The sequence below is a fragment of the Pangasianodon hypophthalmus genome, chromosome 14, assembly GCF_027358585.1.
Source record: "Pangasianodon hypophthalmus isolate fPanHyp1 chromosome 14, fPanHyp1.pri, whole genome shotgun sequence".
Classification (NCBI taxonomy): domain Eukaryota; kingdom Metazoa; phylum Chordata; class Actinopteri; order Siluriformes; family Pangasiidae; genus Pangasianodon; species Pangasianodon hypophthalmus.
The window spans coordinates 20,161,298-20,176,721 of NC_069723.1; the positions used below are offsets into that span (position 1 = coordinate 20,161,298).

At 38.7% G+C, this 15,424-nt stretch overlaps 1 protein-coding gene across 6 annotated transcripts in view; it reads left to right on the forward strand.

The window, feature by feature from the left end:
• The window catches only part of frya (furry homolog a (Drosophila)), an 89,099-nt gene that overhangs the window by 45,149 nt on the left and 28,526 nt on the right, over positions 1–15,424 (forward strand). For all 6 annotated transcript variants that reach the window (XM_053239545.1, XM_053239546.1, XM_053239541.1 and 3 more), the window contains exons 19-33: positions 83–265; positions 1,044–1,127; positions 2,308–2,567; positions 2,708–2,897; positions 3,061–3,185; positions 3,559–3,616; positions 4,432–4,523; positions 5,750–5,922; positions 6,440–6,600; positions 9,235–9,345; positions 10,288–10,442; positions 11,571–11,670; positions 11,783–11,954; positions 12,061–12,320; positions 13,491–13,637. In XM_053239545.1, the coding sequence (XP_053095520.1) occupies positions 83–265; positions 1,044–1,127; positions 2,308–2,567; positions 2,708–2,897; positions 3,061–3,185; positions 3,559–3,616; positions 4,432–4,523; positions 5,750–5,922; positions 6,440–6,600; positions 9,235–9,345; positions 10,288–10,442; positions 11,571–11,670; positions 11,783–11,954; positions 12,061–12,320; positions 13,491–13,637 (2,271 nt within the window). The remainder of the gene's footprint in view (positions 1–82; positions 266–1,043; positions 1,128–2,307; positions 2,568–2,707; positions 2,898–3,060; positions 3,186–3,558; positions 3,617–4,431; positions 4,524–5,749; positions 5,923–6,439; positions 6,601–9,234; positions 9,346–10,287; positions 10,443–11,570; positions 11,671–11,782; positions 11,955–12,060; positions 12,321–13,490; positions 13,638–15,424) is intronic.

Genomic DNA, 15,424 nt, shown 5'->3' on the forward strand with positions numbered 1-15,424 from the left:
TGTATGTACTGTATGTATTGTCTCTGTGTGTATATTATATCTGGCTGTGTGTGTGTGTGTGTGTGTGTGCGCACATGTGTAGTTATTACAGGGTGTGTCAGGCTCCAGGCTCCGTGCTGACACTGCTCCTTTCTCGACGGTGTTGCGTGCTCTTGAGGGTCTCGCTCTCGTGCTGCTCTGCTCCTGTCACACTGCTACACGCAAACTAGCCGTGTCCGTGCTCCGAGAGCTCCGCCTCCTCCTGCTTACAGTCTCACACACTGAGGTTAGAGCAGACACACACACACACATACACACCTCTCACAGCACACATTATAGCAACCCTCATTTCTGATTCTGGAATTGAGAACAGAAGGCCAAAACTCTCCTTGAACTCAGTCATGCATTCATTCACAGCTCACAGTGCATTTTCAAGATATTTAAGAATAATGATATTTGATACTCTTAAAAGATATTTAAGAGTAATGATAGATATTTAAGATATTTAACAGTATCATAAAATTTTTTGTGAGACATTCCAGTCCTCTACAGTCAACCTGGAACTGAGAGAATTAGGGTGTGCACGGATTCATTTTTTTTCTACACAGGATATGATAGAATGTAGAATACTAATTACTTGGGATTATTTCTTGAGAGAATATTTAGGTAAAAGACACAAGCATGCTCACATGATGGATTTAGACATGACCTATAATTAATAATTACCCCAAAACCCCCCTTGTAAAACTAACCCCATCTGAACAGGGTTTAATCTACTGTAACAGTATGCTCATTTACCACATGGGGCAGCTAACTACCATAATGGATAGGTGGGTTTTTTTATGACTGTCATTAAAAATGCTAACAAATTGGCATATTACGAGTAGGCTAATGCGAAAAAAAAAAGATCATCTATAAATTCCAGCACCTGACTGAGGGTTTAATAAGGAAAGCACAGGGCCTTCCAAGGAAAATGTTGTAAACATGCTGCACACATTAAAAAAAGAGTGAAATTTGGAAGTATTTGTGAACACAAATGTGTGGTGGATGTGTGTGTTGGACAGGATGATGAGCGGCCCATGCTGGACGTGCTGGACCAGGCGAGCCCGGTGGTGCTGGAGAGCTTCACACATGTGCTGAGTGACTCTGTAAGCAATTCACAGTGTGCATGTGTGTGTGTGTGTGTGTGTGTGTGTGTGTGTGTGTTTGTGTGTGTGGTTTAACTCAGCCTCCTGCACAGAAGCAGCCTCTGTACAGCCACAAAGTCGCCTCTGTTCTCACACTCATACAAATTAGTTTGGCCTGTCTGCCCTCTGTTTATGGATTAATACTCAGTTTAATACACTGTGTGTGTTGTGGACTGCACAGAGCCTGTGTGTTCAGTGCCGCGGAGAATCTTCACTTACTGACACCTACTGCAGGGTCCAAAAGTCTGCGTACATGTCCAAAAAAGTGCTTTTGTATTAAGGAATTTAAATGTAAGAAATTATTTGAAGATCTCATTTAACCTTTTCATGCATTTATTGTTTTAAAAACATATCCAAACGCTTTTAATTTTTTTCTATTACATAAAATAGCATGCCATATGAAGTTTCACTTTTTCTAAATATCGTTTATATGAAATAATAAATGGATTGTGCATGTGTAGGAATGCCATGAGTAAAATAGATAACATATTAGACCTAAAATAATACAAAAAAAATCTTCTAATGTGTTTACAAACTAAATAGTTGACATTAAGGTCTAAAATATTTAATGTCAGTGATTAAAATTATAGAAAATATGCACAGTTTAGGAGCGATGTTTGATTCAGATGATTTCGGCGGGAAGAAAATTAAATGTTAAAAAAGCAAAGGGTGTTCGTTGTAGTCTAGCACAATTTTTTTTTCTTAATTTGGGATTTTGTAGAGAAAGTTTGAACAACAGAAATCAGGATAATGATTTATATTGAATATAAGTGATTTGTGTGTGATTTAAAGCTTATGTTTTCCTAAAAACAGCCTTACTGACTCTTCAGTAGTGTGGACACTGTGCATGAAAGGGTTAAAATGTTTTATTTTGTCTTTTTGGTTTACAGTTCTAAAAAGTGTAATGAAGACTGGCATAGCTTGATGAAACTGGTGAAATGAACAAAACTTTTGAATAACTGATAATCAACAAAGACTGGACATACATTCAGAAATATGGACCCTACTGTAGGTCAGAGGGAAACTACTGGATATTAACCCATATACTTTATTAAAAATATCAATGTCATAACCATGTCTGGCCGTTATTTTAACATGAGTTAAACTTGTACATGAGTGTTTGTGTGTGTATGTGTTTCAGACGTCGATTCCCTCAGGACACCAGGTTGACCTGCAGTGGTTAGTGGAGTGGAGCGGGAATCTCCTCAGCAGTCAGTATGATGTGTGCAGCCCCTCGTCGGTGTGGGTGGTGGCACAATGGGCTCGGGACCCCTGGGCTCTTTGCCTCTTCAGCCTGCTGAGACAGGAACATCTGCCCAAGCAGTGTCCTACAGCGCTGAGCTACGCCTGGCCCTACGCCTTCACCCGCATGCAGCTGCTCATGCCTGTGATCGATCCCAGGTGAGACACAGCTCTTTCAGCTGACCAAGTGCTTAATAGCAGGCTCTATTCTAACTTTATTCAATGCTCAACATGCTCAGTAATATGATAAATCATTGATAAATAAATGTGTGAAATTGTTTTTCGTTGATCCCCATTAGCAACCCAGCTAATACTAAAAAGATGAGTGCAGCAGGTTCAGGTGACAACTATGTGGCTCTGTGGAGGAACTACCTGATCCTGTGCTTCGGTGTGGCCAAGCCAAGCATCATGAGCCCTGGCCATCTGCGAGCCTCCGCTCCAGAGATCATGACCCCTACTAGTGAGAACAGCAGCAGCCACGACTACAAGGTGAGTACTCAGAATTAACAGTCATTAATTAACACATGTAAGTTACACTAGCTGATTCATTTTGTTTGTATTCATTTTTGAAAGTTTTAAGTGTTGTACCTTTGGATGGCACTATATCCATCATAGTGTAATGATGTTTGTGTATGTGTGTGTTGTGCATCAGGTGGTGGGGACGCCCTCAGTAGCTTGGCTATTAAAGCAGCTCGTTCCCTTGATGCGTTCTGAGAGCATCGAGATCACCGAGGCACTGGTGCTGGGCTTCGGCCGCACAAATTCACTCATTTTCAGGTCCGTAAAGAAATACTATCATTTCCTAACCTGTGCCCTTATTTATCAATAAATTGCTAACAGAATGCATTGTAAGTACTGTTTTTAACACATCAGTACCAAAATTCAGGCCCAGTTTGTTGAGTGCACGCTGTTCACTCATATACACACTACTTACCATGGGACATGTTAGCAATTCATAATGCATCATAAAAGTAGCTATACAGTGTAATAAATTGTAATAAGTAATTATTAGAATATGTATAATGTATTATGAAGGTGTTATAACATGATATGTGTACATATGTGTATGAGTTCATCATAAACATGACCTTCGTAGAAACAAAATAACATTGCTGATTTTTTAATTTATTTGTTGGTGTGTTTCATGCAGAGAACTGATAGAAGAACTGCACCCTTTGATGAAGGAAGCTCTGGAGAAGAGACCAGAGGTCAGTGTCTATACCATAACATTTGCATAAGATTCACAAGTGTGGAGCAATCCAATCCAAGCATAGTCCTAGTGTATGAATAGTTACTGTCTGAACATCTACACACTTACAATGACATGAGTCATCAATAGAAGGGCATAAACACTGCACTCATGCTTTATAAAGTTTTACTCTTGTTCCCATTACTGCTTATAAGCATTTATATAAACTTATGCCAGGCATTCTAAGGTATCGTGGTATTTTAATAATGCATTCTAAATGTGCTTAAGTGTTACAGAACAAATATAGCCCCTGTATCACAAATTCCCCTTCCCAGTGCATGGTGTTCTCATGTAGTCTTGAGTTCAGTCCATGTTCTTTTGTTATGGCATGTGCTTTTGTCTTGGTTTTGTCCCTGCCCCCGTCTTGCCATTGGTTAATTACCCTAATGTGTTCACCTGTTCTGTGTGAATTCACTTCACTTGTGAACTTTATTCACTTCACTTGTGAATTCAGCAGGAGTCTAGCAGATAAGATAAGAACACATAAAACACCATGAAACCTTCAAATGCCTGGCATAAGTTTGTATAAATGCTTATAAGCAGTAGTGGGAACATGAAAAAAACTTTATAAAACATCAGTGCAGTGTTAATGCCCTTCTGTTGATGACTCATGTCATTGTAAGTGTGTAGATGTTCATACAACCATGGCTCATTTCACATATATACCCTGTACATTTATGATGTGTAAATAAAAGATGGATGGCTGTATAAAAACAGTATGCAGCATTTATGGATGCAATTTACTGCAATCTCTGAGCTCTTGTTATGCATCAGAATAAGAAGCGGAGAGAGCGAAGGGATCTGCTGAGGCTCCAACTGCTCAGGATTTTTGAGCTGCTGGCTGATTCTGGGGTTATAAGTGACAGGTGAGAGGAATATGTTCATCTGTATCTGTGTGTGTTTTGTGTTTTTGTATGAATATGTTGTGAATTCCCACTGACAGTGTACAGGGAGTTTCCTAGCTGCTCTCATGTAGTTTTGTTTTGAGTTCCCTGTGCTTTTGTTGTGACATGTGCTATGGTTTTACTTTTGGTCCTGTCTCATGACATTGCTTGATTACCCTAATGTGGTCACCTGTTACGTGCCTCACTTTGATTAGTTTGGTCATTTCTGACCTGCTGTTTCAGTTCCTCCTTGTAAAGTTTTATCATGTTTTGTCTCATTAAGTTCATTCCTTATTTTCCTGTCTTCTCTTTTTCTTTGTGTAGTTCTTTCTGGTTTGGTCCTGATCCTGTTCTTATGTTTTGATTATGGGTTATTCTTTTGTTACGCCATCTGTCTGTGCTTTGACCTCAGCTACTGATTTTGATGATGGTACTTGGATTACCCTTAATAAACCCCATTCTTAGTTTACGTACTTGCATCCTGTTCTCTACAAATGTAACTTTATTGTGTACTAGGGATTTTGACATTCTTCAAAAATTTTATTTAACATTTAAAACCATATAGTATCTGTTTTTGTTGTTGTATTTGTTGTTGTAAATATTTTAATATTAATGAGCTTGTAATTTCATACTATGGACAAAGGAACATTAGCAGCACTGTGCATTCATGTTGTGTAAACTGCAGAAGATTAAAATTATGTCTTTCAGTAATGAATCTGGAATGTTTTTCATTGATTTTCATTTATTTACTTCTTGTTGTCTTCTTGTTGCTGATATTTAGCTTGATTTCCTAGGCAAGCCAGGATATATATGTAAATATAAAAATCTGCCATCCTCAAGTCTTTACCAAAGATAATAGGTTTATTATTTTTCTTTATTTATACCTCCAAAATGACTTCATATTCACTATATATGTGCATTTCATAGGCATGGCATAAAGTCATTATATAGCCCACATAATGCCCTGTATATCCCCTGTAGTACTTGTGTTTTTACACTGGGAATTCATCAGTAATTAATGAGGAACTATTGAAAGAGCTCATTGTAAACAAAACCTGATCCATTTCCAGGAATGACACTTTATCCTACACTTTTTAAGGCAGACCTTTATGACACCATATATTTTATATTTAATTGAATTTTTATTGAATTTTCCTGTTCTCTCTCTCTCTCTCTCTCTCTCTCTCTCTCTCTGTCTCTCGACTTAGTACTAATGGAGCACTGGAACGTGACACTCTGGCTCTTGGCGCTCTCTTTCTGGAGTATGTGGATCTGACCAGGATGCTTTTGGAGGCTGAGAATGACAAAGATGTGGAGATCCTCAGAGACATCCGATCCCACTTTAGCTCCATGGTGGCCAACCTCATACAGTGTGTCCCTGGTAAAGACCAGACTGACAAATAATACAGTTCTCTCAGTGTAGAACACAGAGACGCTTCTAAATGAGGACAGTGTGACTCAAGAACTGAGACTATCCATGATGGAACATAAGTGTGGCAAATGTTTTTTTCCAAGTTGTTCCTATTAATATGACTAACTTAATTGTTGCCCTGCTGTCTGACTGATAGCGGTTACAGTTCTCTTTGTAAGACTCTTCCCAAAATAGCAGTGATTATAATGATGTCAAGGGCAAAATGACGAGCTATTCTTAGCTATTTCAGACTTCCTCGTAAAGTGACAGAGACGGCATTCAGAGAATGGATTTCACAATCAATACCAAATGTTATGTTTGAGTCACAATATCAGGCATTGTCTAAATCAAATATTCAGAGTTCACATACAGGCCGTTAAGTAAATACTAAAAAGAAGGGTAGTCCATGATAAATTCTTTGCATTTCGATGAAAGGTTAGAGCTGCCTGATGAGCTGACCCATAATGATATATTTCTCTGTCTTCAGTGCACCATCGACGCTTCCTGTTTCCCCAACAGAGCTTACGACATCACCTCTTCATCCTCTTCAGCCAATGGGCCGGTCCTTTCAGCATCATGTTCACTCCCCTGGACCGCTACAGCGACCGGAACCATCAAATCACCCGATATCAGTATTGTGCCCTGAAGGTAATGCAGCACTGAGCCAACTAGATTTACTCTTTTTTTTTTTTTCATTCGATTTGGCCTTGCAAGTTCTGTCTAATGCATACAGAAGCTCTGAATTTCTTTTCAGGCAGTATAGATAAAGATATATAGAGAATGGGAGAAGAAATTAAAGTTATCTTTAATGTTCATTAGAGTAGGCATTCAAATAGCAGCAATCTAGCTCCAGTTTAAGAATTATTTTTAGATTTATTTCAGGAATATGATTTAATGATTTATTTACTCAAATATTAGGCAGTTCTGTACCCTGATATTTATGAATTTATTTATTTTGAGGCATTAGAGCTATTTAGTGCTGGATTTTCAACACAGAAACCAAACTACTTATAATCTGAAACATTTTATACCTTATAAAAGAGATTTGTACTAGTTTTTTTTATCATATTTAGAGTCAATTTGACATATTATACTTGTTTATATTATAGCACTGCTGAATTCTGAGTCAGAAGGTAATTTTCTATAACAGCCCCTCAGTGCTGGATGTCAAATCACAAGATTATATTAAAGCACTTAGTCTAACACATTACTGTTTCTATAGTAACAGCTTAAACAGTGACTTTTATGGCAGATGCTCCACATAAACAGATTTTAAAAATTGTGTAATTGTTGATATGGTGAAATTTTCCGTGAAGAGTCATTAATGGAACATTTAAAGAAGGAGTATCCAGTGTCAGTGCTTTGCAACAGTCTGAGGTGAAGTCATAACTTAAGTTTTCCGACATGGGGAACTCTTCATGGACAGAGAACTTTCCACTTCTGATTCATCAAGGCTGATAATAATTACTAACACTAACACTGTGACACTATGTGACCGCTCTTATCTTTTATCCTCAAGTTCTTTTTAGCATGCTGTATCTCAGCTCAAGTGGCAATCTGCGGAATATCACAAAGCTCTCTCTGTTGTTCTGTGTGTGGTTCTGTGGTCACTTCTATCACAGTTTTTCAGTAGTTTCACTACTTTTAATGAGTTGAATAAAAAACACTCACACATCATAAAGGTTCAGGTTGTGTGCGGTTTAAAATCATGGGAAAAAAATGGATCAGTACGTTTGCTGTTAATATGTCAATCAGTGTGTATGGACCATGTTGCATGCACGGTTGTAACACAGTTATATTGACCCCAACCACAACCATAAATGCTCAGTAAAATGCCTCTATTTAATGACAGTTATGACCTAAATGAAGGAATTAAGAGAATTAAAGCTTATACCCATGTTATTTATCTATAAACACCCTCAATCTGGGTTTATCCAAAGTAATTAGCAGTGTTAATATATTTTTAAAGCTGCACTTCCTTTTTTGATGACAAAAACATCACCTACACTAATGTCCCCTCTTGAGTCGTTGTATAGAGCTGAATGGGGAGTAAAAGCCCATAATTTGAGGCTTGTGTTTGGACAATAGATTTAATAGGTGACTGCAGCTGTTTTAATGACATCAGTGCTACTGCATGTTTGCACAATGACAAGACATTGGTGTGTACCTGCACCAGAGGTGAGGAAAGCTGCAGGGTTCTGTTTCACATTTTGTGCTGAATATTTGTGGGGGTTTTTTGGAGAACGTGTGTGTGTGTGTGTGCGTGTGTGCGCGTGTGCATGCGTGTGCATGTATGCACGTGTGCGTTTGTCTTCCCTTTCCAGAGCTGTCTTTACCCTCTATTCAATAACAGTGTGAGGGATGTAAACTGATCCTGTGCCAATCTGTGGCTGCTGCTAGAAGCATGTAATTTTAGAACTTTTGCCTGTCTGAAAATGTAAAGTGGAACATGATATGAGTGCACGAAACTTAAATTCCTGTAGGTTCTGCCTTTTGGTTGTGAGGTCCTTAATTTCTGTCAAACAGAGCTAGAAAAGATCCCTCTTCAGAAAAGATCCCATTGGTTTTTTTGTTTGTTTGTTTGTTTGTTTTTTTTCAAATGCAATTTTATACTCAAGGTGGGTTGGGAAAGTATGTGTGTGTGTGTGTGTGTGTGTGTGTGTGAACATTAGAGAGTAAAAAGTTGATCTTATATTTCTCCTTCTCCTCCTCCTTTTCGTACTATCACTAATTAATAATACTACCAATACTACTACTGCTAATGTTAATGCCACTACTAATACTAATACCATTACTATTAATACTAATACTACAACTGCTGCTATTACTGGTAATAGTACTAATACTAATATTCTTACTACTGCTGTTTATACTCCTGCTTCTCCTCCTTCTACTACTGAGAGTACTATTAATATTCCTAGTACTACTACCACTGCTACTTCTACTACTACTACTACTACTACTACTGAGAGTACTAATATTGATACTATCAATACTACTACTTTTACTACTGCTACTAGCACTCCTTCTACTACTGCTGCAATTACTACTACTGCTGCAACTACTACTAATACTCCCACTAATACTATTACTACTACTGCTATTACTGCAACATAATATAAACCCTACATAAACCTACAAGTGTCCCTAAAATTAATAATGCATACTATGTAAAATTATTAAAGACTACTCCATGCTTCGGTTTTCTATCTCACAGTCTAGGGCTAGACTGAGTAACATGATTAAATGCTAAACATGTCCATGTTCCACTGTTTCTCTCAGGCCATGTCGTCTGTGCTTTGTTGTGGCCCTGTGTTTGACAACGTGGGTCTCTCTCCAGACGGCTATCTCTACAAGTGGCTGGATAACATCTTAGCCTGCCAGGATCAGCGGGTACACAGCTTATCATTCATCACAATACTATTCTCAAACATTAGAATAATAATGCCCATTTAATTCGCTCATCCTGAGTCTGAATCTGTCAGAGGGAAATCCGTGTTTATATTATTGTGCTGATATGGAGTCTCAAATGCCTGGATATCACTGCATATAGGGCATGTATCATCGTACGTGGAAGCGTACATTTCATGGCAAAATGCCTTTGCTATCCTTTCAAGTCCCTGCATGTACATCTTCATCACTGACTTAAAAAGAAACCAGACTCTTTTATTTGGTTTAAGTATATACTGCATACTATATATCTGTATTGCAGCACATGTAAACAAGAAATGCACTTCAAAGTATCAAGTTGTGGAAGTCAGTGGTTTAAAGAAACGCTCATCTCTGTTTGCAGCATCTGTAGCATGATTACTATGAGCAAAACTTTCAGTAGTTTCCTCTGTACTGAGACTTGTACTTGTGTTCTTGAAACTCACTTATAATGTAAGTCTAAATCCGAGCTGTCAATAAATATTCCACACCATTAAAGGAGATTAATATCAATTAGAGATCAGGTTTTTAAAAAAATGCTGTCATATTTCTTTAACTCAGCAATGATTGTCCTGTTGAACAAGGCAATTTCTTCATATTGTTGTAGTTATGCAATGCATTTAAAAATGCCAAAGACTGATTTATACCAATAATTAGCTACAAACGATATTTACTGAAATATGCACGGAAATTTTTCGCTACATCTAGTCAGTAAAATCACCCCTAATTTTACATTTTCAAGTATCCATTTTAAACACTTATTTTGCTGATTTTATTTTAATAAAACTGAGCCAAGGTTCACACTGAAAATAGGTTCCACACTAATTTAAATGGCCTCTGGTGATTTAGACCTAAAAGATCATAAGGATTAATCAGAATTACTTAGAAGTATGATGTTTCCTGTAGGTTCATCAGTTGGGTTGTGAGGTGGTGGTGCTCCTGCTGGAACTGAACCCAGATCAGGCCAATCTGTTCAACTGGGCCATGGATCGCTGCTACACCAGCTCATACCAACTCGCCTCGGGCTGCTTCAAAGCCATCGCCACTGTCTGTGGAAGCAGGTGGGTTTGGGATTAAATAAAAACCACAATCAGGATTTTTATTCGGTAAATACAGTGCATGCAAGAATGTGTGTCCTCAACATAACGTCCAATAAGATAAAATACAGATGTGGCTAATGAGTGGTATATATGGTTAAATTTGAAATGCATTATACACACTTTACAGGCATTCGTTGTGTTTACAGCTAAGATGGTCTAAGAGGAGCCCAGGGTACTTGTTTTTAAGAATATTCATGTGCTTTATTTTTATAGCACATAAAGATTCACTCTGAACTGTAATAGTGACGTTTAACACCTCAGTGCTTTCATGGAAACCAGGTTTGATTTGCTTATTATGCAAAACTAAATTTGCATGGTGTAGCAGCGTTCAAAGCCTGAACATGGCAATGATGCTGTATATACAAATTATGACAGAGTCAGGCAGTCTTCAAACAGAAAAGAAGAGATTAAGCAATTCTCTAAAGACAAGTGTGTGTAATTAGTAATCAGGGGACTATGAAGGGAAATAGAGGTCATGTGATTCAGGTTCAGAGACTGAATTCTGAAGATTTGGCATTTGTGGTTAGTTGCCGGCTGTGATGTGCTCACCAAGGATTCTGGGAGTTGGAATACAAGACAGACAGAGATATGACACCTGGAAGTAATGAGAAGGGTTTTTTCAATCCATATGATAAAAATCAGCCCTCAAATGAAAAAAAAAAATTTGAGTTACAACCCCCACCCCAATATTACCTATATTTACATAAGGTCTTTATATGAGCCGTATTTTCTTACCTTCATATTTGTGTATGTATAAGCTGAAGGATACAGGGCTTTGCAAGTATCCCTTCATATCTGAGGAATGTCACTGTAGCTTGCTTGAACCATGTATTTCTAGTTATTGTGGCATGTTGCATACTTTTACACAAAGAACTTCATTTAGTGTAGTCTAAATACGCCGTAACTATATTTAGTCACTGTGGGCATTCATGGCATTAATAGGGGGTGTGTCCATAATGAGTATGGTTTGGACAGAGACTCTGACACTTCCTTCTCTAATGTGTAATGTGTACCATGTGTACCATACCACATATATAGAATTATTGGCCTGAACTTCATTTTAATGCTTTATTTTGGTTTTCCCTGCAGAAATTACTCTTATGACGTTGTAACCTTGCTGAACCTCATCCTCTTCAAAGCATCAAACAACAGCAGAGAGATCTATGAGATTTCTATGCAGTTAATGCAGGTGATTATGGATTAAAAACATTCATCAACCAAAAATATCAGTTGGTGTGGTATGAATCATGGATTAAATATGTTGGGTGTGTGCACGTTTGTGTATTCCATTGCGTTAGCAGATTCTGGAGTCTAAGCTGTGTGTGTACTCTAAGAGGATAGTGGATGAGAAGAGTAGTGGGATTCTGTATGGTACACACAGGCCTCTGCCGCCCCTCTACAGTCTCTCAGTGGGCCAGCTCTCTGCCCAGCTTGCCAGGATGTACCCGGAACTTACCCTGCCCCTCTTCTCAGGTGGGTGATTAGTGTGGTTGTCTGTGCTAATGAGCTGTTGTTTCACAAAATACAAATCTCACACGCAATCGTTCCCGTTTTCTCTGTCGTGATCCGTCATCTCCAGAGGTCAGTCAGAGGTTTCCCTCCACGCATGCCAACGGGAGGCAGGTGATGTTGACCTACTTGCTGCCGTGGCTCAGAAACATCGAGCTGGTGGACGGAGGTCTTCTGCCTGTTACCTCCAGCCCCGCCCACCAAGTAGAGGAGAAGAGAAGGCGGGGTCACTGCATATCCCCACCCTCGTCACACCTCCAGGGTTCCGGTTGGGGTTCAGCACAAGCCACCTCACTCGTCCTCAACAACCTCATGTTCATGACCGCCAAGGTAATCCATGAGATCGCTGCGTAGGAGTAACCAAAATTTGGGCAGTTTATATTTTTCATGCAAGATTCCACCAAGATTCTTATTGACTGCAAGCAGTAGAGCCAATTACAATACAGTTACAAGAAAAAGTTTGTGTTCTCTTTGGAATTACCAGGATTTCTGCATTAATTTTTTTATAAAATATAGTCTGATCTTCACCTAAAGCAGAATTCAGACAACACTATAAAATGGCCGCAACCCCAAATAATGCAGTACACGCTATTAGAAAAAAGGTCAAATCTGGGCCCCCTAAAGGTTCTCTTGTTGTCCCTTTGGAACATTCCAACAGAGATCCTCTTCCAAACTAGGAGCCATTTGGGCAGCTTTAGACCCTTAATGAAGAAGCCTTTTCTCACATGTACGTTACATTACAGTACATGCAAAGAAAATTCTTTTCTTCACATATACCAACTTGTTAGGAAACTAGGATGAAAGCACAGGGTCAGCCATGAGCAGAGAGAGTTAAGGGACTTGCTCGTGGGCCCAACAGAGGCAGCTTGGCAGTGTTGGAACTTAAACCCCCAACCTTCTGATCAGTTTCCAAGAGCCTTAACCATTGAGCCAAAACTTCTCACTACTGCCACCAGTTTGTAATTATACAAAGAATCCCTTGAAGAGCGTATGGTGAATAGCAAATGAATTCAGACACAGCATGTTTTTTTAAAGTATGTGTAGCTTGGATAAAATCTGAAGCCCTTCTCAGATTGTTCCTCCAAGGAGATTCTTAAAGGTTCTTCAGTGTAGAACCCTACAGTGTGTTTCTCTGTCTGAAAGTGTTCCAAACTAGAGCCCTTTTAGGAGGCCAAGACCTCTTGACTATATGAAGAAACCCTTGATAGCTTGAAAGGACGTTTTCTAAGAATGCACTGTGAATAAAAAATCGAAATCAGACACAACATAGGGTGGAAAAAAAAAAAAGTATGTGAACCTTTGGGCTTCTCCAAAAACTACTTCAAGTCAAGTGTTTCAATAAATGAGATGAGATGTTTAAATCATGTTGAAAAATGTCTTAATTCTTCTCCTTATCTATTTTAGATAGATATCTTTATTGGATTTGATTAGATAATCACATAAGATATATGGATTATGTATTAAAAAAGCACATTACTTTCATATGGATGTGTGTGTCAGTATGGTGAAGATGTGCCGGGCCCAGAGATGGAGCAAGCCTGGAACGCTGTGGTCTCTAATGAGAAATGGAGCAGTAACCTGCGTACAACCTTACAGTTCCTCATCAGCCTGTGTGGCGTCAGCAGCGACACCCTTCTCCTACCACACGTGAGTCCTGTGTGACTACACATTCTGGAAATATCAGTCCTACTTAAACTGAATGTTTACCATTACTTTTAATAACTGGAATCGTGCTTGTGTTTGTATTTGTACATTGGCAACAATAGGCAGTTTGTTAAGGCTGCTATTGTCACGGTCGGCTGCTATTGTCACATTTGAAGGGTGGAGGCAGGGATGAGTGTCATTTGGAAATGATAAATAGCATGTGAAAGCTCATGTTAGACAACATCTAATATTAGACCCAGCAGCCCTGAGGTGCTCAAGCGACAACACAAGAATCCAAAGCATGTCAAACAACAACACAGGTCTATTTTCATGCGGACACAAGCATGACTTAAGGGTATAACGCCTGTTGTATAGCTAATTTGATTAAGCCAATTTATTTCCTGTTCTCACCAGTTTCTATTTTAATAAACAGAAATTATGGGGCCTGGTTACTCTGGTCAGAATTTGTGTTTACATTCTCATGTTTGAGACCCCATTTTAATGAAGAGCCAATGCGAATGCGGTATTTTCCTGACTTTAAGCCTTGACTAAAAGCCTTGTCCCATTTCTAACAAAGTAGTTGTCAATATTTATAGCAAAATAGAGTACTTCAACTACTTCCCTTCTACTAACTGACTGAATTATTATCAGACAGCTGTTATCAGATAGCATTGCTGCAAAAGTTTGGGGAAGGCCCACTTATGGGTGTGATGGTCAGGTGTCTGCAAATATTTGGCCATATAGTGTAAATGCCACGTCCCTGAACAAACATTCCCAAAAGTCCATGAGAAGACAGTAAACACACTTAATGTAAGTGTAGTCATTCAGATATGTTTTTCTACCTCTGAAAATGTAATCATCTACTCAGTGATGGCTGGTCATAATATTGAATGGGAAGGTAAAAAAAAATTCTGCTACTCATCAGTACCTCAGTGTTACTATTATGAAACCATTATGGTTGAATTTTATAGCACAAGGTCTCATCATAGGAATAAACCTGTTAGGCATTCACACAGGAACACAATTACTGAAAGACAGATATGCACCACCTTCAGTGATTACCATTTTTCTTTTAAAAGTCAAATGTTTCTGTCATGTATTTCCCCCTCATGCCGAGCGCTGCATACCATGCCTCTCAGCGCACTTAGCAGCTCGCAGCTATGGCGCACACTTCCGTATTATGTAGTGTTTGTTTACGTTGCCACGTGCGTCTTTGTTTTGGTTCGTGTCTTGTCTCCACCCATGTCTTGTCATTGGTTGTTGTCCTAATATGTCATGATTACTCTCACCTGTTTTCATTTTGCACCTTGATTAGTTTGTATATTTAAACCCTCATGTTTTTGTGTTCAGTGCGAAATATTGTTCAGTGTTTACCTGCCTGTCTTTACTGAGCCTTTCTGTTCCGTGTTGTTACTCTCTGGTTCTTTGTTCTGTTCCCTCATTTGTGTATTTTGGATTTGTCTGCCTGCTGTTCTAATAAACACGTGACTGCACTTGCATCCATCTCAGGCTCTTTACATGACAGTTTCATGTCCGTTAATAATGAGATGTTCAAAAAGCACATATGGTTGTGATGGTCATTTGTCCACAAAGTACTGGCAAAGTAGTGTAGCATAAAATCAGGAGAATAACACAGTGAATAAACAGTGTTTGGCAACACTTCACAACAAATGAAAGTTCTTTGTGTGTATATAAATATATATGAGAACCATAGTGGAATGGTAGAGGCAGGGAGGGGTAATGTCCTGGGTTGGTATTACACTTTGGCATACCCCTGATAATATATTCGT